The sequence below is a fragment of the Pezoporus occidentalis genome, unplaced genomic scaffold, assembly GCF_034315485.1.
Source record: "Pezoporus occidentalis ecotype Australia unplaced genomic scaffold, CSIRO_AGI_Poc_V1 ctg153, whole genome shotgun sequence".
NCBI lineage: Eukaryota > Metazoa > Chordata > Aves > Psittaciformes > Psittacidae > Pezoporus > Pezoporus occidentalis.
In genome coordinates this window covers 2,075,015-2,101,465 of record NW_026913350.1, presented here as the reverse complement: position 1 = coordinate 2,101,465, position 26,451 = coordinate 2,075,015, and the positions used below count along the sequence as shown (strand labels likewise).

At 45.1% G+C, this 26,451-nt stretch overlaps 2 protein-coding genes and 1 non-coding gene across 4 annotated transcripts; all 3 read left to right on the top strand.

Annotated features, from left to right (window-relative positions):
- The first annotated feature begins 303 nt into the window (after positions 1-303).
- On the top strand, positions 304-11,999 carry STX12 (syntaxin 12). The gene is made up of 9 exons (XM_062611520.1): positions 304-472; positions 3,562-3,631; positions 5,484-5,583; positions 7,411-7,548; positions 8,435-8,478; positions 9,107-9,212; positions 9,687-9,759; positions 9,928-10,010; positions 10,550-11,999. The coding sequence occupies exons 1-9, from the start codon at positions 361-363 to the stop codon at positions 10,640-10,642; spliced, it is 819 nt and encodes a 272-aa protein (XP_062467504.1). The 5' UTR covers positions 304-360; the 3' UTR covers positions 10,643-11,999.
- A 1,091-nt stretch (positions 12,000-13,090) lies between these two features.
- On the top strand, positions 13,091-24,971 carry PPP1R8 (protein phosphatase 1 regulatory subunit 8). 2 transcript variants are annotated; one of them, XM_062611514.1, is made up of 7 exons: positions 13,091-13,220; positions 17,489-17,549; positions 20,005-20,158; positions 20,776-20,996; positions 21,640-21,784; positions 22,485-22,549; positions 23,497-24,971. In XM_062611514.1, exons 1-7 carry the CDS (start codon positions 13,159-13,161, stop codon positions 23,848-23,850), a joined length of 1,062 nt encoding a protein of 353 aa, XP_062467498.1. In that variant the 5' UTR covers positions 13,091-13,158; the 3' UTR covers positions 23,851-24,971. The 2 variants fall into 2 exon arrangements, with proteins under 2 accessions (XP_062467498.1, XP_062467499.1); XM_062611515.1 differs by lacking the exons at positions 13,091-13,220; positions 17,489-17,549; positions 20,005-20,158; positions 20,776-20,996 and adding an exon at positions 21,272-21,435.
- LOC134159979 (small Cajal body-specific RNA 1) lies at positions 18,866-19,031 on the top strand. The gene has a single exon (XR_009963383.1). It is a non-coding gene; the product is annotated as a small Cajal body-specific RNA 1 (non-coding RNA).
- Positions 24,972-26,451: the final 1,480 nt, after the last annotated feature.

Sequence of the window (26,451 nt, the reverse complement as noted above, 5' to 3'; positions counted from 1 at the left end):
GTCCATGTCACTGACACACACGCTGCAGAGCCCCAGTCCCAGCACTCTTTACAAACTCATCACGAACTTTAACGGACTAATTACAAATCCTGGGTCACTCTGAAAGCCGGGAGCATCCCCTGCATCCCAGCGGCGCTCCAGCAGGATTCACGCAGCACATGGGCTGCCCTGCTCCGCTCCGCACCCACAAACCGGGCGCTGTGGCCTGTGCTTCCCGAGCTGGGTGACTCGGTGCCCCGTTGCCATGGCAGCCCGCGGGCTTGCAGCGCGCAGGCGCCGGCGGCCGCGCCTCACGGATATGCGGCGGTGGCGCCTGCGCGGAGCGGTGAGAGTCGGGCCCGGTGCCGCTTGCTCCCGGCCATGTCGCTCGGGCCGCTGGACACCGCCCGGCCCGGGCCGGCCTCCCCGCCAAGGGACTTCGGCGGCATCATCCAGACATGCAGCGGCAACGTGCAGCGCATCGCGCAGTACAGTGAGTGCCGGGGGTGGGGGGACAGCAGGGAGCGGGGCCGCGTCCTCCGTGCGCTGTAACCAGCGTCCGCCGGCCCCGGGAGATGCGCGTTCTGCGCTCCCGGTGTCGGTGTCAGTGGTGCTGAGCTGCGCCCTTCCCCTGTGGGACGGAGCTGGAGCCCCCCCCCCGTCATCCTGGGAGAGCCCGGCCGCTCCTGGGCCTGTAGGAGCCGTCAGCGAGGTGTGAGGGGCCGGGGTGGAAGCAGGGAGGCAAAGGATGTCACCCGCCTCGTGTGGGGTGTCGGGGAGAAGCTGCTGGAGCAGAGGGATCTGAAGGCTGATGGAACCGGTGTCCAGTGCCTGTTAACTGCGCTGACAGGGTTCATGTTACATGAATGCGGCCTGGTTTGGGTTGGAAGGGACCTTAAGGCTCGTCCAGTGCCAACCCAGGGACCCCTTCCACTAGAGCAGCTTGCTCCAAGCCCCTGTGTCCAACCTGGCCTTGAACACTGCCAGGGATGGGGCAGCCACAGCTTCTCTGGGCACCCTGTGCCAGCGCCTCAGCACCCTCACAGGGAAGAGCTTCTGCCTAAGAGCTCATCTCAGTCTCCTCTCTGGCAGGTTAAATCCTGCAGGGAAGCATTCTGCTGAGCAGACTGTGGTGCAGTAAATGGTGCTGCAGTTTCTCGGTCATATGGTTGTCATTAGAGAAAGTTCTGGCTATTGTAAGCTAATGGTTAAAATCCTACTGATTGCTGAAATATTGCTTGCTAAATTAGTCCCCTCCAAACGAGTGTTTGACATAACCCCTTCCTAAAGATACTGCCTTTGCTAAAAAAGGCAATAACTGTCCAAGTACCCGTGTGTTTTAGGGGTGAGGTCAGTTGAAGATGTTGGTTCTTCTGAAAGTGGGCTCCTCCGATTCGATTATACAGCGCTATTAATGTTGCTGCAGCTGCTTTGCTTTTGCTCAGTCACGGTCATTTCCTCTTGGTACAGGCATGGCTGGTCGTTGAGTCCATCAAATACCACTGGCAGTCTGGGGATTTTCCCTTCCGTGGGACTTCCACAACCCCCTTCTAATTGCTTCAGCTTCTCTTTCTCATAGGACAGGTTGGCGCTGTCTCATGACCAGCAGCTGTCCTATCTCAGTGCTCCGTCTGCTTCAGACAGAACAAATGGCCATTCAGCTTTTATCGGGGTGGGTGGGAACACACAGCACATCTGACTCAATGTTACAGTAATTTACTTTATTACATGTTTTATAAAAGTTTTCCATTCAAGCCTAGGAGGAGATACCGAAGCCTTAAGCCTGTCCTCATTTCTCCTTTCATTCTCTGTCAGGAAAACAGGAAGCAAACAATGGGCACTCCTTTTGGGAAACTGTAGACTTAGCATTTCACAGAAAACACACCAGAAACTGGTGACCTGAGCAGGCAAAACTGTTGCTTGCAAGACAGTTGCATGAACTGAGCACCTAGAGCAGAGGTTGAAATGCTTTAAGTGATCTTAAGTGTAGAATAGTCAGTATGTGGAAGGCTTTAGAGTCTAAAACTGAAAGGGTTTGGAGACTGAAAGCTGTTCACCGAGGGGGAAGTCTCTGTCGATACATACACCAGCTGTCCAAAGAATAAAGACGAAGAGCTTCAGCCCCGTCCTTTGGCCTCCCAGACGCTTTGCTCTCATTTTGCTCAGCAATTCTTGCATTGCTGTTGGCTGAGATAGACTAAACACAGTGAACTGCTGAACCTGGCTCAGACCAGGGCAAAAAGCCCAGCGCCTGGCATGGAAATGGGACTCACACACGCATCTCCTCCAGTGGAGGAAAAAATACATCTCCGAGTACCTTGACACTGTAGTGCAAATGCCATGTGCAAGGTGATACCTGCACACAGAGCATGGTCTGTGTGCCTGAGTCAAGTTAAATGGACAGATGAACTCTTCTGACCCTGCTGTGGGTGACAGAGCTGTGGTCTTGCTGCTAGAAGGCATCCTCAGCTCAGTGTATATGGAGTTGCTAAACAATCCTTCATTGTATGAGCTAACAGAAGTCTAGAATTCTCAGTGAGACCCTCTCGCTGGGTGCAAAGCTGGAATTCTTGCCTATTTACTGATTAAACCACATTGCAGCCCTCCTGAACTGCCACTGTTACAAGCCATCACTTTAAAAGTGGTCATTGTATGAATGTGATTTTCTTCAGCAACACCTTTAGCCAACTGCAGTGGCTTACTCCAGGCTGAAAACAGGAATTGCAGCAGTATGATATCACTGAATTACTAAACTCATGGGGTATTTCAACTCAGTTCTGCTGCCTTTTCTGTAATAAGCTGCACCTCCTCAGCTTTGCTTCTCTCCATGCTAGTGGGGTAGCATGATTTCATGGTCGATTTGCACCCATGGAACCTTGTACTGCTGTCGCAAGTGCTGTACCCAGCATCCTTAGTAATGCTAAACATTGTGCAGCCACAGAATAAAGCAGATCAGTTTGTTAAGCTGTCAAAAAAAGTAATCTTCTATGGAAAAGGGAATGGGGAGAGAACTTGGTACTTGCTTTTCAGGCACACAGTGGTTTGATGTGGTTCATTGTGTGTTTGCATGATCACCAGTGCCTACACAAGGAAAACAGTGGGAAAACGGGAGGTAGGGGAGAAAGAGGGCTGGAACAGCTCTTCTCGCTACCGCATGATGTCAGATTGATGCAAACTGACCATGAAGTGCACCAGTGCTATCTGCTGCTCTTGAAAGATTGTTTGTGCCGGTGTTGTGGAAGGTTTGGGCTATTACGAGTAGGCAAATTCAGATATAGTTTAACTGATAGGAAGATGAATGCACAAGGTTTTAGCCCCACAGACTTGTCTTCAGGGTATGTATTGCTTGTTATCACTTTCTTATCTGAAAGTTAGTCTGTTAGGGTGGATCATGTCTAAATGGGGGTGTTTAAAATACACTCTGCATTTAAAGCAAAGAACATAAGCGCTGTCTTACCAGTGTGAGTTAAGTCAAACATTGAGAGGAGCCCTATAGGGAAAGCTAGAAGAATACATTAAAGAAGCAATAAAATACACTAGAACTTGTCTTACTAACTCATCATATGATCTCTTTATCTTCAGCTGCGCAAATAAGGAATTTGATGAGCCAGCTGGGAACCAAGCAGGATTCCAGCAAGCTTCAGGAGAACTTGTAAGTATTAAATAAGCTAACATTTGTATAGATTCTCTTCCATTTCTGTCTGTATTCTTAGAGGAACTGGGTTACTTGCTTTGGGGAGATGCTTTATTTGATAGGTTTAATAAAGTCCTACAAAACAAACGTGACTAGATGCATTAAGTAGTTTACTAGATGAATTAAGGAATTAATTGTGGAGAAGCCATTCAAAACTGGTGGATAACAATGGTTAGAAATGGTGTAGCTTATTTTAAAAGGGTAGTAGCCCATCAGCCATGCATTAGCTGTACTCTTGAGGACTAGCCATAGTAGCTTTGCTTGTGGTTTAGATGAAGATAATGCCATACTAGGTACTTGGTCCTCACATAAGAGCAACAAAGGAAAATGGGAAGGAAGACCCATAATAGTTGAAAAAGTAGCTGTAGTACAAATGGATTTAGGCACTACAAAGTTTAGCAATCTTATATGGCAGCTAAAATGGCACATGTGCTTTCAGAAGAATATGTCAGCAGAGGGACAATAGAGGAGACATTAAGCAGGTGTAGTCCAGACTGGTTCCTACAGAGACTGAACAGGGAGACTGTAGGCCTGTGCATCTTCTCAAACTTGAAAAGCATAAATAGCAAGTGATGAGAAGAATAATTTCTGGAGTCATAAAAGGAAACTTGAAAGTTCTTCCATTATCTCTTCATGTGACTGTACCTCCAATCTTGGAATATGCAACTTCCCCATCTTTTATAACAGCTGTTTTTTGGAGAAGTTCATATGCTACATTTGAAGGATGAGATTGGCCAGGTTGGGAGAGAAAAGAATTTGTTTGCTTGAGCTGCTTGGTTGACCCAGTCTGAATTGAATCAGATTGAAGAACTAATCGCTAGTGACCAAACATGTAATTTTGTTGTCAAAAAGGCCCTCTTCAGGGTGAGAACGGTTGCACTCCACAGAGCATCAGCTGCCATACAAATTATATACAAAAATGCAGGGGTGGTTTATTTGGCTCACATACTGCAGGTCAACTTACACAATAGTGCAGCCTGAATACTTTCATTTTTATGTTTATTGGGCTGTAATAGGTGACTTTCACTCACTTGTATCCATTGAACACTAAAAGATGCGTTCTTGGTTTAGTGTTTTGTGTCTTCTAGTTTGCAGTATTAGCTTTTATGCATATGGCTGCAAAATACAATATGTGGTTCTGTTCTCTGTGAAGCACTGTTTCTTATAAACTGCATCTTTGTCAAGACATCACCTTGTACATCAGGGGCACTAGTGTCTCTCTGTAATGTGGTACAAAGGAAGGTGCGGCTGCACCAGATCCTGTGCAACAATAGCTGTGAACTGCAGCTGTTGGAATTGTTGGAAACATAAAGGCTCAAGGGAAAGCCTTGCATTTCTCAAAGCAGAAGCTGGATCATTCCTCTCTGACCACCAATTAGCACATAAATGTAAGAATTTAGTATCTCCCAGTACTTTTATCAAATGTACGTGAGCCAATGGTGGTTGCCAGGTGAACAGTTAGTTGCCAACTGTACCACAAGGAATTCACTCTGAAAGACCGATTGTGTTCACTGAATAAAGTTGTCTCTCCCTTGAATTTCTCTCTCTTATGCCATGGGAGAAAAGTCTTTTTAAAACTACCAAATTACACCAGTTAGCAGGGAGCACAGAACTTTGAATCTTTTTATAAATATAGTCCAGAGTCAATGGTAAAAGCTAAAAGTACATCTCTCATCCATTAGGATGACAAAAAACCCTAAAGATGTGTGATCTCAGGACCCCTATTCAGTCATTATTCTGGAAATTGAAATGCTCAGAGACTGCTTTTTAGGCAGAAGCTTGTGTAACTGCTTTTGAACTTCTGTTTCAGACAACAGCTACAGCATTCTGCAAACCGCCTTGCCAAAGAGACCAATGAATACCTAAAGGAGTTGGGGTCTCTGCCGCTTCCTCTGTCTGCTTCTGAACAGGTCAGCACACAGAATTTGGCTGGATCTACTTTTAAATCACTCATTTCAGGAAACTAGCTTAGAGCACAGCCTCACAAAGCTTGAACTGGCACAGCTGAAGAGGCAGCCGCCTTTTCTGGTGAAGAATGGTGGTGAAGTAGGGAAACAAACCGAGTACATCCCAGGTGGTTATACAGGACTGGGAAAACAGTATTTCCCAGTGGCAAATAGGTATAAAACTTGCTCACATGAGAGTAAGAAGCCCTAAATGTTTGGGAAGAGCTGAGCATGTCTTTCGGAGTACGTATCTGAAAAATAAACCTGTCACAAGGTGCCTGGTGATGTGAGCGTCGTTTTAGGATAAGAACTCCTTGCAAACTGCATGACAGTGTGAAATGTGATCATGCCAAAAAGCCTCCCCCTGCATATGATTCATTTGAGGGGAGAAGCTGACTCACCTTGCTCGTATTTGAATACAGGAAAATACAGCAAGGCATTGATTAGGACTTTCTCTCTTGCCAAATGGTCTTTTGAGTTCCCCCTGCTCATGGGAAAGAGAAGGAACAGTCTTTGCTGTTGTCATTTTCCTTCTGTTTTAAATGACTGCCATGCTTTGTGATACTGCTGTGGGATGATCTGTGGATATGGGTCAGCAGATGTTGTCTTAGTCTGTATTTAATGGTTTATATGCCAGTTGTATGCATGGCCATGGTTTGCTTGATTGTTCAGCAGTTATTTTTCAGTTAATCTCCCCCGGTGAATAAATTCCCATCACGTGCATAGCACTGAATGCAGCAGCGACTTCTGAAGCCTAATGAAGCCTGTGGGAACGGTCCAGTCAAAATCTGCAGGAGCTGGCATCAACATGCTGAGGATCTCCTCTGGCAGAAGGGCTGTTGCTTCCAGACAGCTCAGATGGAAGCTGCAGTGTATTCTGAGGCTGCTGTAGTGACTTTAGAATAGGAAAAATAAATAATTGAAAACATTTATTTCCTTGATATTGCTGTTGAATTGATACAAACTTGTTGAAGGATTCTGATACTGGAAAGCTGCAATTTGAGACAGCTGTTGGGAATCTCTCTAATGGAAAACATAAGAACTGACCAGAGTATAGAGTGTCCTTTGGGATAAGGTTTTTCATAACTTCTGGTTTCCTGTAACTGGGATGTCACAACACTCAAAGCAGATGTCCTATAGAGGCTGAATAATTTGATTCTGTAAAATGAGGATGAAACAGGGTACTGCAAGTAATGTATTTGGAGAACAACTAAAGTGAAATGGTTATTGGGACTAAGGATGTTCTCTGATCAAATATCAGCAGGCTTGTAGTTTGGCATGGCTGGAAGAGATGGCTTACAAAACTGTGGTCATGGTGTTGTCATTAATCCTGGAAGTGTGGGGCTTCCTATATTTGTAAGAAAGTTAAGGGGGATGTCTTACCAGGACAAGAGCAAGTTAAGTATTACCAGGTTGGCTAAGTAAAGGAATGGGGGGTAAAGGCATTGTAGGTATCCAAAAGGTATGTAATTAAATGTGGGAGATTACTGGGATGTGGTCTGAATAAAAGTAATGGTGTAGAAGACCTCTACTTCAGACTTCAGACTAGGTTGAAAGCAGAGAACCTGATTACACAGAGCTGTTCTGCACTAGGTAAGGCATAGAGCATTTGGCACAACTAGTTAAAATATGGTGGGCTTTTTGTTCTCTCCAGTGCCCCAGAATGCTGGAACCAAAAGACACTGTGAGTGCCAGCATTTGTTGTTGTTATGATGGTGTTTTACTCAGTCTGACAGTTCCATTATCGTGAATGGGAGTATCTGAACGCTTCTTTCTGTGTCAATTCTTTAGCGCCAACAGAGACTTCAGAAAGAACGTTTAATGAATGACTTCTCCGCGGCCTTAAATAACTTCCAGGCAGTCCAGAGACGAGTGTCAGAGAAGGAAAAAGAGACTGTAGCAAGGGCAAGAGCTGGCTCCCGCATCTCTGTAAGTATTTGGAGGAATTCTGTATTGATAAAGTGAAGTATTCTGAGAGATCTTGTACTTCACCATCTTGTACCAACTTCATAGCTGTCTACAGGCACATTGCCAAGTGTAGTTGATGCCTCAGTGTATCAGTTTTGTCATTTAAGATGTTTTAAGTAGGCACTCGTTTCAGTGTACCCCTTGTCAATGTTAGCAGAGGAGGGAAGGAATCCTGGTAGTTGGAAATGTTGTGGAGGATGAGATGCACAGTCACAGTATAGTTAATAGCAAAGTATTGCAGGCTTGCTTTTTGCTTGACGTCAGCCCTAGATTATAACTTTTAAGAGGTCAGTTGGAAGCTTTCCACACCTTAAATTACACCTTAAGTCTCACACAATGTTTCTTTATTTTCTTATAGCTTCTGTCTCACTACTATCTCCAGTGTATGTTCAAAACCTTCTCCCTGTTATGTTTTCACAAATCCCTGTAGCTACTAAATCCTCATAATAAAAAGGCCAGTGAAAGCATTTCTCTCCCCTTGCCTTGGGGCTCTGTTAGGTGTGCGTTCCGAATTTCTACCAGGGAGCGCATTTATCCTTTGGCTTATGCTCTAAATCTTTTGCTACATGTTGAGAACAGATGTGGCAAACAACATCTGAGTAAAGGGTCTCGCTGCTTCTGATTGCGCAGTTGCCTCTGATTTGCAGAGATAATCTGAATTTAAAAACTAAATGTAAAGGTGAGTCTAGATCTAATCTTAACTAACTTAAATCTGGAAGCTAAAGGGACAGTGGTGTTCTTGGAGAACTCTCTGCACAGTTTATGCCTTTGTTTTCAAGATACTCCTGTTGATTTTACAAGGGGTCTTGGTAGTCTGTGAGACTCACAACTCCTTTATCTCTTCCAGGCAGATGAGCGGTTCAGAGAAGAACAGCTCGTTTCATTTGATAGGTAACAACTTCTTGTCCTTTGATGTTATACTTTTAACTATACAAATGACTAAGGTTTTGATGCAAGATATGTCAGTGTAACCTGGGCCAGGCTCTGCTAACTGAATGCAAAGCAGAAAGATTTGAAATGCAATTATTACAGCACTTGTAATACACAACGTACAAAATTAACTGCACACAACAGGATTTTATCCTCCTTAAATGTCGCTTGTGTGATTATTCCCCTGAGGAAAATAGTCACCTTTCAGACAGTAACAGTGTCTGTCATAGTAGATAGCTAAGTTTGTAAAATGTTGTGTCAGCTCTACAGTGTGGTAAAGAGGACGCTCCAGAAGCTTCTGTGATCACTGTGCCGGTTTCTACTGTATGTGTGTTTGAGAAAACTGGGATGAAATCTGCTGGCCCCGTCTGTATAAATCCTTTAAGAAGAGACCTAGCTTATATGTCCCATTCCTCTGCAAATGTTGTCACAGATGAGTGCTGTCTATACAGTTGCAGGACCAGGAACCTGGGGGTTGTTCTGTAGGAAACCTTTCAAGTTTCAACTCGCTGCTGCTTTACTTACAAAGGGAGGGTGGAAGTCCCTGTGCACAGAGAAAGAGTTGTAATTTCTTTCCATCTCATTCCAGTGGTGAAGATTGGAATCAAATGCAGTCTCAGGAAGAAGATGTGGCAATAACTGAACAGGACCTTGAACTCATTAAAGAAAGAGAAACAGCAATCAGGCAATTAGAGGTGACCAGTAGATCCTGCATAGTTAACAGTATTGGGAGATAAGCCAAAGAGGTCATGCAGTGCTAACTAATGGGATGGGCTGAGGAGATCTGAAGGTGGAGGAACAGAGTTCCTTGTAGAGAGGATTGATGCCAAGATCAATCTCCCTGCCCCTGTGGAAGGAGAATAGGTATATTTTCCTTCAGTGTTGACTGGTGGTCCTTCAGATGGTAGAAGCAACTCATGGTACAATGTTCATCTCAATTCCATACTGTGCTAATTGCTAGTGGGATGAATCAAATATCCAGTGGCAGGAATATTGTAGGCTCCTGTGTTAATCCCAGCTTCCACAGATAGCAGCATCAAGTCACCTCAGTCAGTGAGTGATGGCATCTGTTCTGACGCTTTGAGCAATGATCAGAAGAGTTACTAAGAATGAGGCTTAAAAACATTGGAAGCAGTGTTTGTTGTAACTTGTTAAACTGTTATCTTCAGGCAGACATTTTGGATGTCAATCAGATATTTAAGGATTTAGCCATGATGATTCATGACCAAGGAGATATGATTGGTAAGTGTGTTTGGGTAATGGGAAGTCTCTTCTTAGTTCCATTGCATGTTTTGCCTACATAGATTAAATTTTCTAGTATTTTGCATAAAAAGGCTTGCATTTCTGATTGATTTTCTTAAACACTGAAGGTCTGAAGTGTTTTACATTGAGTTCTTTATTTTTCCATAGATAGCATAGAGGCAAATGTGGAAAGTGCAGAAGTCCATGTGGAGAGAGCCAGTGAGCAGTTACAGAGAGCTGCCTATTACCAGGTAAATTCTGTATTGTCAGTATATAGTTGAGCAGTAATAGAACAGGCATAGCAAGACACATATAGAGGTTTGCAGCACACCAGACAACCCAAACCACTCTGTGATTTAAACTGTAGAAATGCAATACTATTTCTATACCAACCCCAAGTGACCAAGAGAAGATTGTATGAGAAAACTACTGAAGATGTTTGGCTTTCTTTGAAGCTGTACTCTCGTCTAATAGGATGAAAAGTGGTAGGTGATGTCACGTTCTCTTTTTGTAGCCAACATGCAATAAAGCTGGCATTTTCCTTTAGAGAAGCAGAACTTGTCACATTCTGACTTAACTGCATCTCTTAGACCACATGCTCCTAAAACTAAGGCATTTATCTGTAGGTTAAGTAAAAGTGTTCAGACTAAACTGGTTACTTCTCTTGAGTAAGCATGGGCATCTAGTGCTCTAGTTCACCAAAGTTAGCACCATTAACTGATAGACCTGCTTTTTCCTCTTGTCATCTGCTTCTGGTATCAGTGGCTTTCCTTGTTTTTCCTTTTATTAGAAGAAATCCCGTAAGAAGATCTGCATCCTGATTCTTGGTCTTGCTGTGACTTCTGTAATCATAGGATTCATTATCTGGCAGACAACAGGATGAAATCTTCCCATGGAACCTAATCTCATTGCTGAGATCTTTTCCCCTCCCTCAGAGCGAGCAGGCTGTCAAGTCTCAAAATTGAATTGACCACCCTGAGAGAGCACAAGCTGGAACTACTTCTAGTCATAGATATTAGCAACTAATGTGCAGATAACTAGTATTTGGAATTAGTGAGCCATGGAGACGGTATTTATCAGTTTATATACAAATTATATTGTTTTATGTAACTAAAATCTTGTGGGTTTGCTTTCTGTAATGTATTACTCCCTGTCCCAACTGTATGCTGAAGTGTGATCGATAATTGGAGATGTCTTCTTGTTGACGAGTGGCACAACATTAACATTTTATATGTATAGGTAACTTTGTTGGACTGGAATAAGAATGACATTCGATGATGGCACACCACCGATTCACATCACCTTAATCCAGCAGTTTCTAAAGTCTCCAGGATCTGCCCCATGGTTTTATTAGTCTCCAAGTGGCTGTGGCTCTAGATTCTCTTCAAGAGGTGTTGTTGCCAATTGGAAAGGCAAGAAGTATGCATGGGTGATAGCTGGAACCACTGGGTGCTGGTCAGTTCACCTTTGAGGCTTGTAATTGTGGTGGTGAATTTTTTTGAGCGTGGTTGGGGTTGTTCTTTTCCAAAATGCCTCATTTGAGGACAGGATCTTCTTTAACTTTTAATCTAACACTGCAACTTCCTTAGAGACACTAGCTGGTGGTTTATTCTTGGACAGGTAAATATCTGCCAATGCTGACTCTCAAGCGCTAGAAATACGAAGTTTTAGCTGTTCACTCCTAAGTGGTTTTAGAAGCTTCCAGGGAGAAAATCACACAAAGATGAGGAAGTGGGCACCTAAGTTTACAGGATAGACGAGTATTAGCTGAAATCTTGCTTCTGAAGAAGTGCTCTTGAAGCTCACTTGTAGTGCACTAGTAAATACTATGTGGGGCTTGTGAACACCTGGTCTTTTCCACTCTTTATGAACCAGAAAGTGTAGAAACTGGCTGAGTGAGGTGAGGTGCTTTTCAGGCTGAGGATGTGTGTGCAATTGAAAAGAGTGCTGGTTCCAGCTGTCTTGCTACCCGAGCTGGACAGGATCTAGCAGCCACTCCCCCCTTCAACATAGCTCTGAGCTGACATGCACTGAGGGAACACTAATCTGCCCAAAGCCCAATGGAGTGCGGTAAATGCAGCATACTGACCCATTTTGTATTTAATCCTTATTCCATGTCTCCTGTATAATAAAGTAAATGTGAAAGCTGGGAAGGGAGCGCGTTCTCCCATTTCCACAGTGGTTTGCACTATTGCGCCGTCATTCCATCGAATAACCGTCAATAAACACTTTTAAAAGTCTATCTTGGAGCTTCTGTCTCTTGCAGTTTGGACACTGGCACTCGTTTGTGGTTCCCTCTGTAAGCAGGGTAGAAGACTTTACATGTTACAGCTGTCTTTCCTCCAGCTTCAGGTCTGTGGTCTCTCATTGTGAAGAATGAAACAAGTGAATTGCTTTCACTTGGACACACACAAAGCTCCTGTGCAACAGTTGAGGGCAGAAACATGAATCTGATGCCTAGATCAGTGTTGGGTCAACTTTGACTGTTTGCCTGTTGCTGCAAATTGGAGTCTTTGCTGAGCCTGTACGGTGAAATCAGACTTGAAAGCAAGGAACCAGTGTGTGGTTCTGTTCCTGATTTAAAATAACTCCTCCTGTATGGCAGAGCCTGGGGCTTTTTGTGCTGCCTGCTGCACTGGGACAGTCCTCTGGATGTCACACCTCCATATCTTACAAAGGAGCCTGGGTACAGTATTTGTAGGATCCATCCTTTCTTGGGCCTGTTTTGGTCCTCTAACAACTGGCAGTGAGGACATGAGTCCAGCTCGCTGGACTCGGCATGGCTGTAATGACTTGATACTTTCTCCTCTTTCTTTCCATCACTGAACCTAGCAGTAGGGCTGCTGCAGGAGCTATTTTTAGCAGTCTTGGCTATGTTCCTGAGCATGAAGAACCACCAGACCTGCCATGGCTGCTGCTGCAGCATCCTGGCCCTCGGCTGTGTTTCCTACCACTTGGAGCAGCTGGGACCTGGCTCTGGTGCTGGCTGTGGGAGCCAGCCAGGGGATGAGGCCTCTGGGAAAGGGCTCTTCGTGGGGATACTGGAGAAATGGGACTGATCCTAGAATGGTTTGGGTTGAAGGGACCTTAAAGCTCCTCCACCTCCAACCCCTGCCACGGGCAGCGACACCTTCCACTAGAGCAGCTTGCTCCAAGCGCTGTCCAACCCGTCCCTGAGCACTCCGCTGTCCCGCACCATGTCCCCCGCGTCGCTTGCAGCCCCGTTTCTCGGCCGTTCATTGCACACCGAGTCCCGGACCTGCTCCCGGTCCCCTCGGACCCGCTCCGCTCCCGCGCCCTTCCCCTCAGCGCCTCTCGCCGCGCAGTGCACGCTGGGATCGCGCCTCTCCTCCCGCCTCCCGTCGTGCCCCGGGCGCGCCTGAATGGGGCAGACACAAGATGGCGGCGAACGCGAACCCCGCCGGTGGCGGAGGCCTCTCGCTCTTCGAGTGCCCCAGCTGGTGAGCGGCGGGACGGAGCCGGGACCGGCACCGGGGCAGAGACTGTGGCTGCCGCACCGGGCCCATCGCGTCTGCGTTTGCCGCGGGCTGCCGGCCGCGCCGGGCCGGGGGAGTGGCTGTGGGGCCGGGGCGTGGGGCGGGAAGGGCCCGGGCCTGCGCTCCCGTCCCCGCGGGGTCGGTGCTGTCGCTGGCGGAGCCGGGAGCAGGCCGCGTCCAGCGGCTACCGCGGCTTTAGGCTGCTCCCGGCGATGCTGCGGCTTCAACAGAACGGGTGATGGAGCGCAAATTCAGCGTTGTGCTCGAGCTGTGTGTGCAGCACGAGAGATCCATCGGCTTGAGGCTGGCCGGGGGGGGGGTTATTGCATTAAAACCCCGGGGCAGAGCGGCGTGTGGGAGCAGCAGGGTCAGGACCATGAGTATGGTTGGTTTCGAGCCGTAGTTGGAGGGGATCTCTGGAAATCAGCTGCTCCTGCTGCAGGCAGCGCCTTGGGTTAGGTTACCTGGGCTGCGTTTGCTTTGATTTGTTTGATGCAGTACTAAATAGATCTCTGCTGTGCCGTCGTCTTTGGGGGTTGGAGCAGTGATTGTCCGGGGGTTGTGCAGTTGTGTTTTAAATGACATAGAAAATGAGACAACGTTATGACTGAAAAGTGAAGCATTGGTGGGAGCTGGCTCTGTATGTGCATGCACAATTGCAGGCTTTAATTGCACAGTCATCTGAGGTTTACCACAGATCCCCTGCCTCTCCGTGCTGCGACGATGGTGCTCAGTGAATGGATGCTCAGTGAATCTGCCTTATAATTTAACCTGGTTTAGGAGTGCCTGCTTTAGCTGGTAAAACCGTCTCACCCTCTCACGAGGAGGAATTGCTCATGTGTTTTAGTAGATCATTTGTGCTGAACGTACCCAGTAAGAAGCATCTCTGTGAGACAAGATGGTGCTCCATAAAATGATGGCATGATAGAGTAGATAAAACCCGATTCTGGGTGTTCAACCTGATACTTGAAATACCTCTTTAGATTTTGTACAACAGTGTGCACAACTTGCATTATATTCAGTGGTAAATCTGAATTACTTCTGCCTTTGCAGGCTGTAGGTTGACCAGCTGGAGAAGTAGAACTTTTGCAGTGCTCAGTTGCAGTTACTTGCGTGTTATTGCAGAAGGATTCCTAAATAAATACCACCTAAAGAGAGGATTGTTACACCTGCCTCTGTGAGGGCCTCTTTAGTTACATATATTCTGGTTTCTACTGCAGACAGGGCATGTCTTGCATAGCTTCACTGGGCTGGTGCTGACCTGATTTGGGTCTGAAGCACATCCTGTTGTGCTGAATGATGGAGACATGAGGGCAAAGGGGCGTTAGGGGGATGATCCAGGCTAGGGTTTCACACCCAGGAGTGGGAGGTTGTGTTCAGGTGCCAGGCTCTTGTTTACGCTGACATTTCTCAGATTTTTGGCAAGTTGCTTTTTTGCAGCCTGAATGTCCTTTTGCTGTTGTGTCTTAAAATCCATTTATTTCTGGTTTATTTTTCTAATCTGCAAAAAAAAGTAGATTAAATTTCCTGATAAAGCTTTCTGTGACTTGGGGTGAACCTGCTGAATTGCAGAGTCTGGCTCACAGTTTTAACGTGTTTGCTTCTTTCAGAGCAGCCCAGAGAGGACGCAGGTATGATATTGAATTGAAAAACTGCTATGGAATGGAATCAGTATTGATACTGGGTGATGGGTCTTTCCCAGCAGCAGGCCTGGACCAGTAGTATTGTTATTTGAAGCTCTGACTTCCAGAAAGTCTCAGTGTATACGTATCTTGCAGGATCCTTGGTGTCTTGCACAGCACCCAGAAGTCTTCTGTTTAGGTAGCAGTATAGATCCTGGTACAGAGAGCTTTGGGTGACCAAAACCATGGACTTGCAGAGGGGCTTTGTGGTCAGTTGCAGCTTCTTCTGTAGTGAATTAGCTTCAATGTCATCAGCCTATATTAAAATCAAGATCAGAGTCATTATTTATCTGGTTTTCTGCCTCTAAGCAGATCTGGTTTGGGGACTGCAAACACCAGTTGTATGAGAAATTGATCTTAAATGTAATCAAAAGAAATAGCTTTTTTCCCTTGCCTTTAAATTGCCCATATTTTTGAGGTTTGCCTTAATCATTGTACCCATTCTTTCCTAACGTGATTAGTGGTTTAGTATCCAGTTTCCAGAAAAGACTTCCACTCTGAAATTCAAGGTTTTCAATCAGTTCAATTTTCAGGGTTGAAGTTCTGCCTTTGATTTACTTTTTGTTCTGTTAGAAGGTACTTCTTCAGAGTCCATAAAATGCATTATTCTTTCTTTTCTTGTGCTTCCAACTAGCTCGAGACAATGACAAATGAGGAATGTTGTCTTCATAGTGCTTGTTTGTGCCAGCACTTGTGTATGCATCCGCTGTAATTCCTCCCTAACTGTTGGCAAAGGCATGGGCTGTGCATTTGAAATGGAAATAAAGGTGTTGCCGATACTGTGGATCAAAATTGAGCCAAACCATGACATTAGAAGATGTGTTCAGATAACAATGACATACCCTGGTGTTACGAAGATTTTTGCTTTGCTTTTGAGCTGATTTTAGTGAGTAAAAGTCATTCCTGTGAGGTACAAATGATCCGGGGTGTAGTTTTGGGGGTGACCCTCAGATGTTTAATGACCACTGTGGTCTAACCTGCATTTGGGATGGTGAATCTTCCTTTACTCCCTCTCTCGACGCACCAGGAGTTGGGAGGTTGTTCTGGAACATACACGCATTTGAAGTAAGATGTTTTAAAGGTAACAATGATTTCAGTTGCTTTGAGCCAACAACAGGCTATTCCTGGCTGGGATTTTACACAGATTTCTGGAGGGGATGAGCTTTAGAGTTCTGGAAGTTCCACCTTGTCCTTGAAGTTGGGCATGGAGATGCATACAGTAGGCACACAGGCCAAGATTTTTAGGAAGTAGCTAAATTTAGGCTTTTGAATCCACATTTAGAAACTTAAATAATTGACCTCATTTTAAACTATAACACAACAGAATTCAAGCTGTCCTGTCCATGTCTTTCATAGCTACAGCTCAGATTTTCTCTTTCAGCTGGGTATGACTGAGTCAGTGCTGTTGGAGAAGGCACTGATGAAAATAGAGAGTCTGTTACCTGTGCTTAATAAAGCTCGAGTCAAACCGAACCAGATGCCTTAGGGAAACAGGGACCGTAGTGTGGGCCAGAACAGAGCTTAAGCTGTCTAATAAAATAAAACCAACGCTGCTTTTCACTGGGTAGAGGATTTTTAAAGAGGCATGGTACTGGGGAGCCCTCCCTTACAGCTGAAGGGAAAGAGCGAAAAATATAGGATGGCAATGAAAGGGTTTGATCAGAAATGTAGGATGGAAATCAAACTGTCAGAATAACAAGGCTGTGGAGCAGCTTTCTGGTAGGCATAAAGGTTACAGTCGTGTCTTTCCTTCCTCTGATGTCTACACTTCCAACATACCTGTTCTCTGAAAAAGTAGGAATAATCTTACCAAATAGTCAGTGCATTGTTCCTCACTCCTTAATATTCATTTTCCTATTTAATTCGGTGCTGTTTGAACTCAATTTTTGATGCCATAAACCCTGTAGTTCTCTCCAATAGAATATTTATGGGCCCTGCTCTCAGAAATTAATTTTTTGTACACAATTTCCAAATTTCACTGTATTCCATGGAGACTTTGCTCCTGAGTAAGTAACCAAGGGAACCAGTGGGAGCCAGTAGAATCGAGTTCTGTGCGGAACTGCATTGTAACAAGAAAACATACATAGTGCCAAGGTGAAGTTAGGCAAATGCTTTAATACAAATGGAATGCTTTGTTCAGTCGAAGCAGCCACGTCTCTCATCAGAAAGCTTCCATAAAATACTCCTAAAACACAGTGCAATTGTTTTGTGTTCAGGATAAGTCTGTAATCGCCAAGTTTGAACCATGAGCTTTTTGAAGTGTATTTCTTACAACTGAAAGCTTGGTGGGAATTATTTTAATGCTTCTAAGAGCAGAGGGAATCATAAATGCCTGCCATCAACCTGCGTGGGTTTGTAAAAAATGATGGGTTATGTGTTGGCCAAAGGCATCTGCAGGGAGGAGAAAATGAGGAGATTTTCATATTTTCCCCCAAATAATCCTGCTTACATTTGTGTATGTTTGGGCTGTAGCTCTAATAGAATATTAGCTCTAACCCTAATAAATGTTCTATGAAATGTTTTGATGCTATATTTTCCTTTATTTTCCAGGGCAGGGAAGCCACCACCTGGCTTACATCTGGATGTGGTCAAAGGAGACAAACTCATTGAGGTATGAAAATAGGGTTTGTGTGTATTGGGTAGATCATGTACATAGGCGTCAGCAATAGAACATTTCCCAGCATTTTCAACACTTCCTCATGAGCATTTAGCTTCTCTCTCGTGTTCATGATGTTCACATCAGTTTATTTTACTCTGAAACTTCAGAAGGAAGAGAATTCCATCAGTTATCTTCTGATTAGATGCACTGCGCAGGGGTACAAAACTGCCCTGCTCAGGTAGCAGACAGTGACAGTTGGCTTCCTGAAGGTTAAACCTGTCTTAATAAGAGAGAGAGTTAAAGTAAAATGCTTCCAAACTTAATTTTGGATTAAACTTGACATTTTGTTCCCTACAAGATGCTTACAGAGTACTGGGACTGTATCAGGGCTGGCCTTAACTGACTCTTTCTAGGCACTGTAGCATTCAGACCCTTTGCATGGCGTTTGTCTTCAATCCATAGCCCATGGATTCTGCTTCTCCAGTTCTGAAACTGATGTGTGTTCAGAATCAGTTTGAGAGATCAGAGAGCTGCAGTAGGCTGCTGCTCAGCTCAGCTTTCTCACTGCCATGCCAGCAGCACCAGCTGGGTGCGGGTTGTACTTGGCATTGGGTTTTCCAGTCTTCCTTTCAGGCCATGTAATGAAATTCAGTGAGCAAAGCCAAATGGCTTTGTGACTTTGGGGGTTTTGGTGTGTGGCAAGTGGCCAGACATAATGCAGCCTTCCCACCTGGGAGACTGATTCTGTAAGATGTATTTTCTCTTGTCATATTTCCTTTGGATTCTTGAGCTTGGAGAGGGAGCTTTAGGATGAAAGGGTTTACATGGACTTCTCTGCTAAATGAATCCTCTGGTGCTCAGCAAATGTCTGTCACAGGAGTCCTGCTCAGGACTGAAAAACAAAGCAGCAAAATGCCATATGGAAGCTGAGGGTGCACCGTTGCTTTTGGTAATGGATGGGCAAAGTTGGTGTTGATAAATGTCAGTCAGGAGGTGTATTGTGCTGGTGGTGTCAGGCTCTGAGGCTCTGCTGGCCAAAGCTTTTCTGAGGCCCAGGCTGGCTTGGCAGGGAAGTCCTAGTGCACTGTTCCATGCAGCGTCCATGGCTGCTTGTGTGGCTGCCTTGTGGCCTTACACACTGTACTGGTGACAGCTTAAGTCCTCTAGACTGCAGTGTTTACATCAAACAGTGAGCTGTGCTCATGTTTGGGAGCTGTGCAACACATGAACAGCATTGAATGTGATCCATCTCTTTCCCTATTTGGTACATGTGGCAAATAGCTTTTCAGTTTTATGGTAAGAACTTTATTAAATCTTCCTGGATTACTGAGCACTTGATACTAACCAAGCCATCCGTATCGGAGGCCTTGTGCTGAGGTCTGTGGTACACCATGTGATTGCTGGGTCTGAAAAGTGCTACATTAAAACAAGCCATGAAGTGTTTAAGCTCAGTGTGTAAAGGAAGACACTGGGTTATAACTCAGAGGCACAGAAAAATCTGGAAACTTATCTTGGAGTAAAGGCAATAGAATTATTTTCCCCTGTTGATTTGTGACAATATTTCCAATGTATTAATTCACTTCTGCATTTGCAAAATCTCTTGAATGCTGCCAAGTCAAAGACAAAGGGAATGGCTTTAACCTGGCAGAGGGGAGACTGAGATGAGCTCTTAGGCACAAGTTCTTCCCTGTGAGGGTGCTGAGGCGCTGGCACAGGGTGCCCAGAGAAGCTGTGGCTGCCCCATCCCTGGCGGTGTTCAAGGCCAGGTTGGGCACAGGGGCTTGGAGCAAGCTGCTCTATGGAAGGGGGCCCTGCCTGTGGCAGGGGTTGGAACTGGATGAGCTTTAAGAAAATGTAGTAGAAAATGAAGTTCATGTGGTTTTTTTTTGCTTGGAGATAAGGCAGAGGAATAGAAATACTGTGTCTTATTCCAAGCTGTCTCATTTTCTGCATGACTTTGTAGTGCTACAGAATTTAGGTGCTCATAGTGTCAGTCTTTCTGATAGCTTGAAAACCCCCCAAACCAGCTACCTGTAACTAGTGTGACGCATTGGATCTCCAGCTGACCAAAACTAGGAGCTAACAACTGAGTGATGTGAATGCTACTGCCAGAGTGGGAGATCCTTCCTCGTCCCACAGTCCTGGTGCCTATATCAGCCCTTTGTGGGAATACCCATCTGCCTGAAGGCAAATTAATTCAGTCCAGTATGGCAGCAGAAGACTAACGCAGCAGAGGAGTGCTTTGGAAGCTGAGAACGCTGGGACTTTTCCATATTCAGCTGCTCTGTTTTTACAAAGAGAAGATTTGAGTTTCTGTGTTTAAGTGTCAGGCAAAACTGAAATATTGATGGGCTGTTGATGCTGTGTTTAGAACTTGCTCTGTTTATTCATGTGCTTGAATTTTTTCAGGAAGATCCACAAGGTGATAGGAGTCTAATACACTTCTCTGTTTGATATTCTACCTCAGAAACTCATCATTGATGAGAAGAAATACTATCTCTTTGGGAGAAATCCTGATCTGTGCGATTTTACCATTGACCACCAGTCTTGCTCTCGGGTCCATGCTGCCTTGGTCTATCACAAACATCTCAAGAGGGTTTTCCTCATAGATCTAAACAGCAGTAAGTAATGTGACATTTAACCAGCTAGAAGCACAATATTTCAGTGCTTAAGCATTCCTGAATCTGAGACACTTTTTCCTTTGGTGGTGTTGTTTCGCTGTGTGGATAGATGACTGTACTCTGAGATGGCATCCTAGGGAGAGATTGTAATGGGTTTGGAGCAAAGAAGTGATTGCTCCAGTGAGCTTCCATCTGCTTCATTTGGTGTTTAAAAGAACATTTCTAGGCTTAAGAGGCTAAGGGAGAAGAGGAAGGTGACTTTGCCTTCCCTTCAGGATTTCATGAGGTTTTCTTTACTGAGGGTGGTTTCCCAAGATCTAAAACCTGTTTTTTCCACTGAGGTACTGATTCCAGACATGGTACCTTGGGACCTACAAGAATCCAAAAAGTAAATGGTGTTTGTACTTTGTTTCCATGACTTTTTGGGGACTTCTCATGCATGTTACCTTAGTTCATGAGACGATGGGTGGTATGTGCATAGCTTCTGTTTTCAGAGTACCTCAGGCACTTGTATCTCAGAGGAACCCTGTAGTTTCTGAATTTCTCAAGACTTGAACTTGACTATTTTGAGCCCAAGCTGATAACTAACAGCCTGTTTTGCTTTTTGATGTTCTCAGCACATGGCACATTCTTGGGTCATATCCGTTTGGAACCTCACAAACCCCAACAGATACCCATTGACTCCACGGTTTCATTTGGTGCTTCTACACGGGCATACACGCTGCGGGAGAAGCCTCAGACGCTTCCATCGGCAGTTAAGGGAGATGAGAAAATGGGCAGCGAAGATGAAGAGCTCAAGGGCTTGCTGGGCCTGCCAGAGGAGGAGACAGAACTTGACGTGAGTGCAGTGTCACACTCTACCTCGATGGTGTTTCTAGCTAAACAGATAGCGTTCCGCTTTTGTTTGCTTAGGTTCAGGCTCTTCATTTCTTGGCCTTGAAGGTGGTCTAAGGTGTGTTCTGCTGGCAGATACACACAAAGTGTCTCATTCTGCTGTGATCATGCAGCTTCCCAGAATCCACTGACCTAATAATCCTCTTCCAGTGGTCTGCTCACAATGGCTCTCCGGGGAGTTACACTCTCCCCAGCTACCCCAGGTCAAGGATGATTTCCCAGTAACTGAATGCTGCCCTGTTTCCTGCAGTTAACTAGAGAAAAAGGAAGAAGCACATGTGGCATTCACAGGATTGTTGAGGTTGGAAAGAAACTCTCAGGTTCATCTAGTCCAGTCCTCCAGCTAAGCAAGGTCACCTACAGCAGGTTGCCCCAGCATCATGGTCAGTCATGTTCTGAGTATTCGCAGGCAGATACCATAACCTGTCTGAGCAGCCTATTGCAGCACTGGAGCACTCTTTCTTCCTATGGTTCTAAAGTTGAAACTAAACACTGTGCTGTGGTTTTCTGATACGCACAATTGCATGGTTAAATGAAACTTCATACGCTACTTGCTTAAACTATTTCATCTCCATTTTTATCACTAGAACCTGACAGAGTTTAATACGGCCCACAACAAAAGAATTTCCACACTAACCATTGAGGAAGGGAACTTGGATATTCAGAGACCAAAGAGAAAACGGAAGAACTCCAGAGTGACATTCAGTGATGACGATGAAATCATCAATCCGGGTAAGTAGTTTGCTTTAGTCTTTAGTTGATGCCCTTAAGGCCCCCTTTCCAGTGTTCTCATAGGGATTCCTCCTGGCTGCATATGGATAAGAAGAGAAGTTTGGCAGTCAGTGTTTGGGATCTACTATTTTAGAGAAGCTGCCACGTCTCACTTAAGTCTTTGACTTAATTCAACACCAGCCAGAAAAACCATTTTGATTTAGAAGGTTATGCAGTTCAGTGCTCAAAACATCCTAATGTAAACAGCAGTCTTCTGCATCACAAAAAGGATAATGTTTTCAGAGTTTTGGAGCCTGTACCTTGAATTCCTTCAACTCCTCCTTCAAGGTTCCCCCAAGGACTTCTGGGGATGGCTGCTGTGCCTTTGAGCATGTGCAGGGGCTTGTCAGCTCTAGCTTTCAGTCCAGAACTCCATTGTGATCAGAGAAAGCCACCCATCCATACATTTACCTCCCTGTTCTCCACTGGAGTTGAAAGCTTTTCTTACCAGCATATCTCATGAGCCCACCTGGAGCCAAAGCCACTAGGTGTCCTCCTGTCTCCTCTCTTCATCTGGGCATGCTTGTGCTTCCTGAGCATCACTAGAGGACTGGCTTGGAGAAAGTTCATTTACTAGTTCCTCAATAGGCTCCTTTACCTGACAGATGCTCTGTCTCTTCCTGTATTCTTACTGAAGGCATCGCTGTTCTTGCTTTTGCAGAGGATGTGGACCCTTCTGTTGGACGTTTCAGGAACATGGTACAGACAGCAGTAGTCCCTGTTAAGGTACAGAGTAACTCAATTTTCTAATGAATGCATTGCATTGATGAACTCATGATTGATTACATGAACTCATTTTATGACTTATACCTTGAGAACATAATGTTCTGTGGTGAGAAGTGTTTTAGTGTTAGCAAGTCGTGTTCATGTTTCACAATTGTAGTCTTTAGTAGATTTGTCTGTTTCCCTTCAAATCCAGCTTTTGCTCTTTAATAACACGTGGGAGCAATGGCAGTAATTTTTCCCTCACAAAAAGAGACACTTCCCAGAATTCCAGTACAGTGGTTCTAGGCATTGGTTAAAGTTATGGGAAGCGTAGAAAATAGAAAGTAAAAAAGAGAGGTTGTTTAAATCCTGTAAGTGCTGAAGATTTCCTAAGGTTGTCTGCTAGAACTAGCAGGGTTTAGCTGTTGCTCCAAGACTAAAGTGTTGCCTGTGCTATATTTAACTTGAATATTTGTAAAGCTTCAGAGTAGCTAAGCAACAGTGTGATAGTGACTTCACTTGTTGCTGGTATGCATGAAATAATGTGTGTGGAAAAGGGTAATTCTGCCTAAACCCCAGGCTGCAGGAGATCCAGATGATCAGGAGCTAGACAAAATCACCCAGGTGATCTGGGAGTTGCAGTTTGTTACTGGGGGGAGGAGGGTCTGTGTTACTGACTAAAGACCTCCTCAGTCTTGTGTTTAGGACAAGCTCAAGACTGCCAGGTGTGTACAGGAGATAAAGAAGTGCTCAGACCTGATCTAAGTTCAGCTCCTGTCACCCCTTCCTGCATTGTGCACCTTTAAGAGTTTATTATTAAGTGGTTTTCAGAGAAACCCAGAAGAAATCTACTGGGACATGGTCTGTAACCACTTTGCATGGCTGGTCAAGGTGCCTTTTGGGGGCCAGTTTCTACAGCTTGCTTATTTCATGTATTCTGACTAATGTTTAAATGCTTCCGTCTCCAGAAGAAGCGGTTGGAGAACGCAGGCTCCCTGACCACAGATGATTCTGCATCACGACGGATGCAAAACTTCCCCTACAGCGGAGGATTGTACGGGGGTCTACCTCCAACCCACAATGAGGCAGGGTCCCAGTCGCACGGTGGCCATGGGACAGCACTCATTGGTGGCCTGCCAATGCCCTACCCCAATCTCGCTCCAGATGTGGACTTGACTCCTGTTGCGCCCTCAACAGTCAACATGAACCCAGCTCCAAACCCTGCTGTCTTTAATCCCGAAGCTGTGAATGAACCCAAGAAGAAGAAATATGCAAAGGAGGCATGGCCAGGCAAGAAGCCAACCCCTTCCCTGCTGATCTGAGCCCGAGTTTGTGGAGTGAGGGTGGGAGTCACGAACTCCAGAAACTGTTGCTGTGCAGTATCGTCTTTTTAAGATTTCAGTGTCCTAACCAGATGTAATACCAAGATTGAAGAAGTGAAACATCCTTTAAAGATCTGTCTTCAAACGTTTTTATATGTCTGTTAAAGGAAAAAAAAGAATTACAGCTCCCATCTCCTTTTGAACAAAAATATCTGGCAGCCTTTTCTTCGCCATTACTGTCCCCAGAGGTCTTTACTCGGTTTTGATCCAGAGGTTGAAGGGGCAGCATCACACAACTTTATTCTCATTTATGGCATGACCCTGCAAATCCATGTTTGGAGGCGGTGTGCTCACTACAAGTCATGTTGTTGCCACTGGACTTGCACGTAGCAGGTCAGCTCTGTCAGAAGTGAATGGTTGTGGGGCCAAGCCTTTCAAAATCTCATTAACAGGAGTTCTAAAACTTGCAAAATATAGGTCAGCTTTTCTTTTGTACATTTTCCAAACCCACCAATGTGTGGGACATTGTTGGGGGTTTTTTTGTATTACTTTAGTTTGGCTACAGCTTTGGGGTTTTTTCCACCTCAAACACTACAGCATCCCATTAGTTCATGAGGACATGGAGTTAATGGACAAAAATAGATGGGTTTCCCAAGCTGTGGCCCAGTATTTGGAGGACTAAAGGGGTGCACATGTGGGTGGATGGGAGCTTGTGTTGGTGCTACCGGGCATGGGAAGCCTCAGAGCGTTTGAAAGGTGGGTAGGCACTGCCTATAAATAACCAAGTCAGGTTGATCTCACTCCCTGTGATCACTTAAGGTGGAGTTAACCCAGAGGAAACCAGTTCCTTTTGAACTTGGTGGCCCTTTTAACTTAGATAGTTCCATTTGTATTTGCAAATGGAAGTTGTGAGCTTAGAGCATGTGTGAGATGCAACAAGAGACACAGAAAAATGACCAACCATCAGCGTGTTTAACAGCTAAAACCACAATCTGCTGGTTTGGCCACATCCCTTGGTTCAAGGGATGAGAACACAGTGCTGCTTAGAGCTAGAATATCAGTTCTGAGTAGAGAATCTGCCTCACCTTGAATAAAGCACTGCACGAGTTGGTTTTATCATAGTACATTTTTTTGACTACTTCACTTTCTCCTATTGAATAAAATAAGCTTGATTTGGATTGTGGCTCTCACACTTCAGATCCTCAAGTTTAGGTTTCACCACCTGATTCACACGTATTGAGACACAGTATCTTCTCTTTATACCAGGTAAGGCCAGAGCTCTGTTTTGCCTGGATTGTTTTTACATTGGATAATGCAGTTCATCTTTGTGGTGACATTCCTCTGTTGTTTGGGGATTTCTCCACCACAATGACAGAGTGTGCCCGGCTCTTCATTCCATACAGTACTGTGGCTACCCGGCCAAGTTGAGGTGTGCACATCTGGTGGTTGCTGGAGCAGTGTGACAGTGCTTCTGGTGTGCTGCGTGCATGGGACCTGGTTTGGACACATGCTCCAAAATCAGTGTGACTTCTGTGTCTGAAGAGTGATTGCTATCATGTTCCTGAGCTAAAAATGAGCTGGGAGCTACCCCATTCCCAAGAGGGATGGCTTTAGGGACTGGTTTGTCCCCCTCCCTGCACCATCTAGCTCAGGCTGTTAGATGGGTGAGCGCAGGACCTCTGCAGGATAGTTGTGCTGCTGTGACTGTGATTCAGTCCTCATTCTGCTTCCAGACACTCCATGTGGACTGAGAATCTTTCTCCCTTTAGGTTTGCTTCTTCCTGGTACGTAGAATTGTCTTTTTCCAGCCAGTCTGCTTTATGAAGGCAACTCTTTAGGGTAAGACTAGTTAGGGCGAGTGAAAAGTCGAGCAGGTTTTCTTCTTGGTTTGGTTTGGTTTTTCTTTTTGGATGGGTGGTTTTTGTTTTGTTCTTTGCAAGGTTTTTCTTGAAAAGGGAAGCTTTACTGCTCATTGCTTTTCAAGCTCCTCTCCTCTCTGGGTTTGAGCAAGCTCTCATTATTGTAGAGCTTAGGGGACACAGCTGGTACAGGAGGGGACGGTGTAACATCTAGGGGCTTTGTACAGATGTTTGTACACTTGTGTAATATGTAATAGGCCTTTTCACACTTTCTGTTGAGCTTTTTACCTGTAACCTTTACTATGTTGTAAATTAAATGCAGATTTTGCCAGCTTGGAGAGTGTAGTGTGTTCGTTCCCAGCCCGCGCTTCCGCAGCTGAGGCTGTACCTTTATTCTGTGGCTTATGGGATGGATTTGTGCTGTGGCCAAGTGCTGCTGTCACTGCAGGTCTTGTTCATGTGGCTGGCTCAGGCTGCAGCTCTTAAAGCTGCTCCAGCTCCTCTGCTCGTGACCTGCTTTGCTGCCTGGTGCTGCAGTGCACAAGAGGGACACTTAAGAGTGGATTTTAAACAGCAGTTGCCTTTGTTTTGTGAGTGAAGTTCTACCAGCTTCTGCCATAATCCTCCCTCCACAAAAGTTATTCTTTAGAGCCCAGCTTTGCTCTTCTCATTGCCCAGTTTGCTGCCTATAGAGGAACCTTGGATCTGAATGCACCGTCCTTTGTCACAGTGGGTCTGCAGC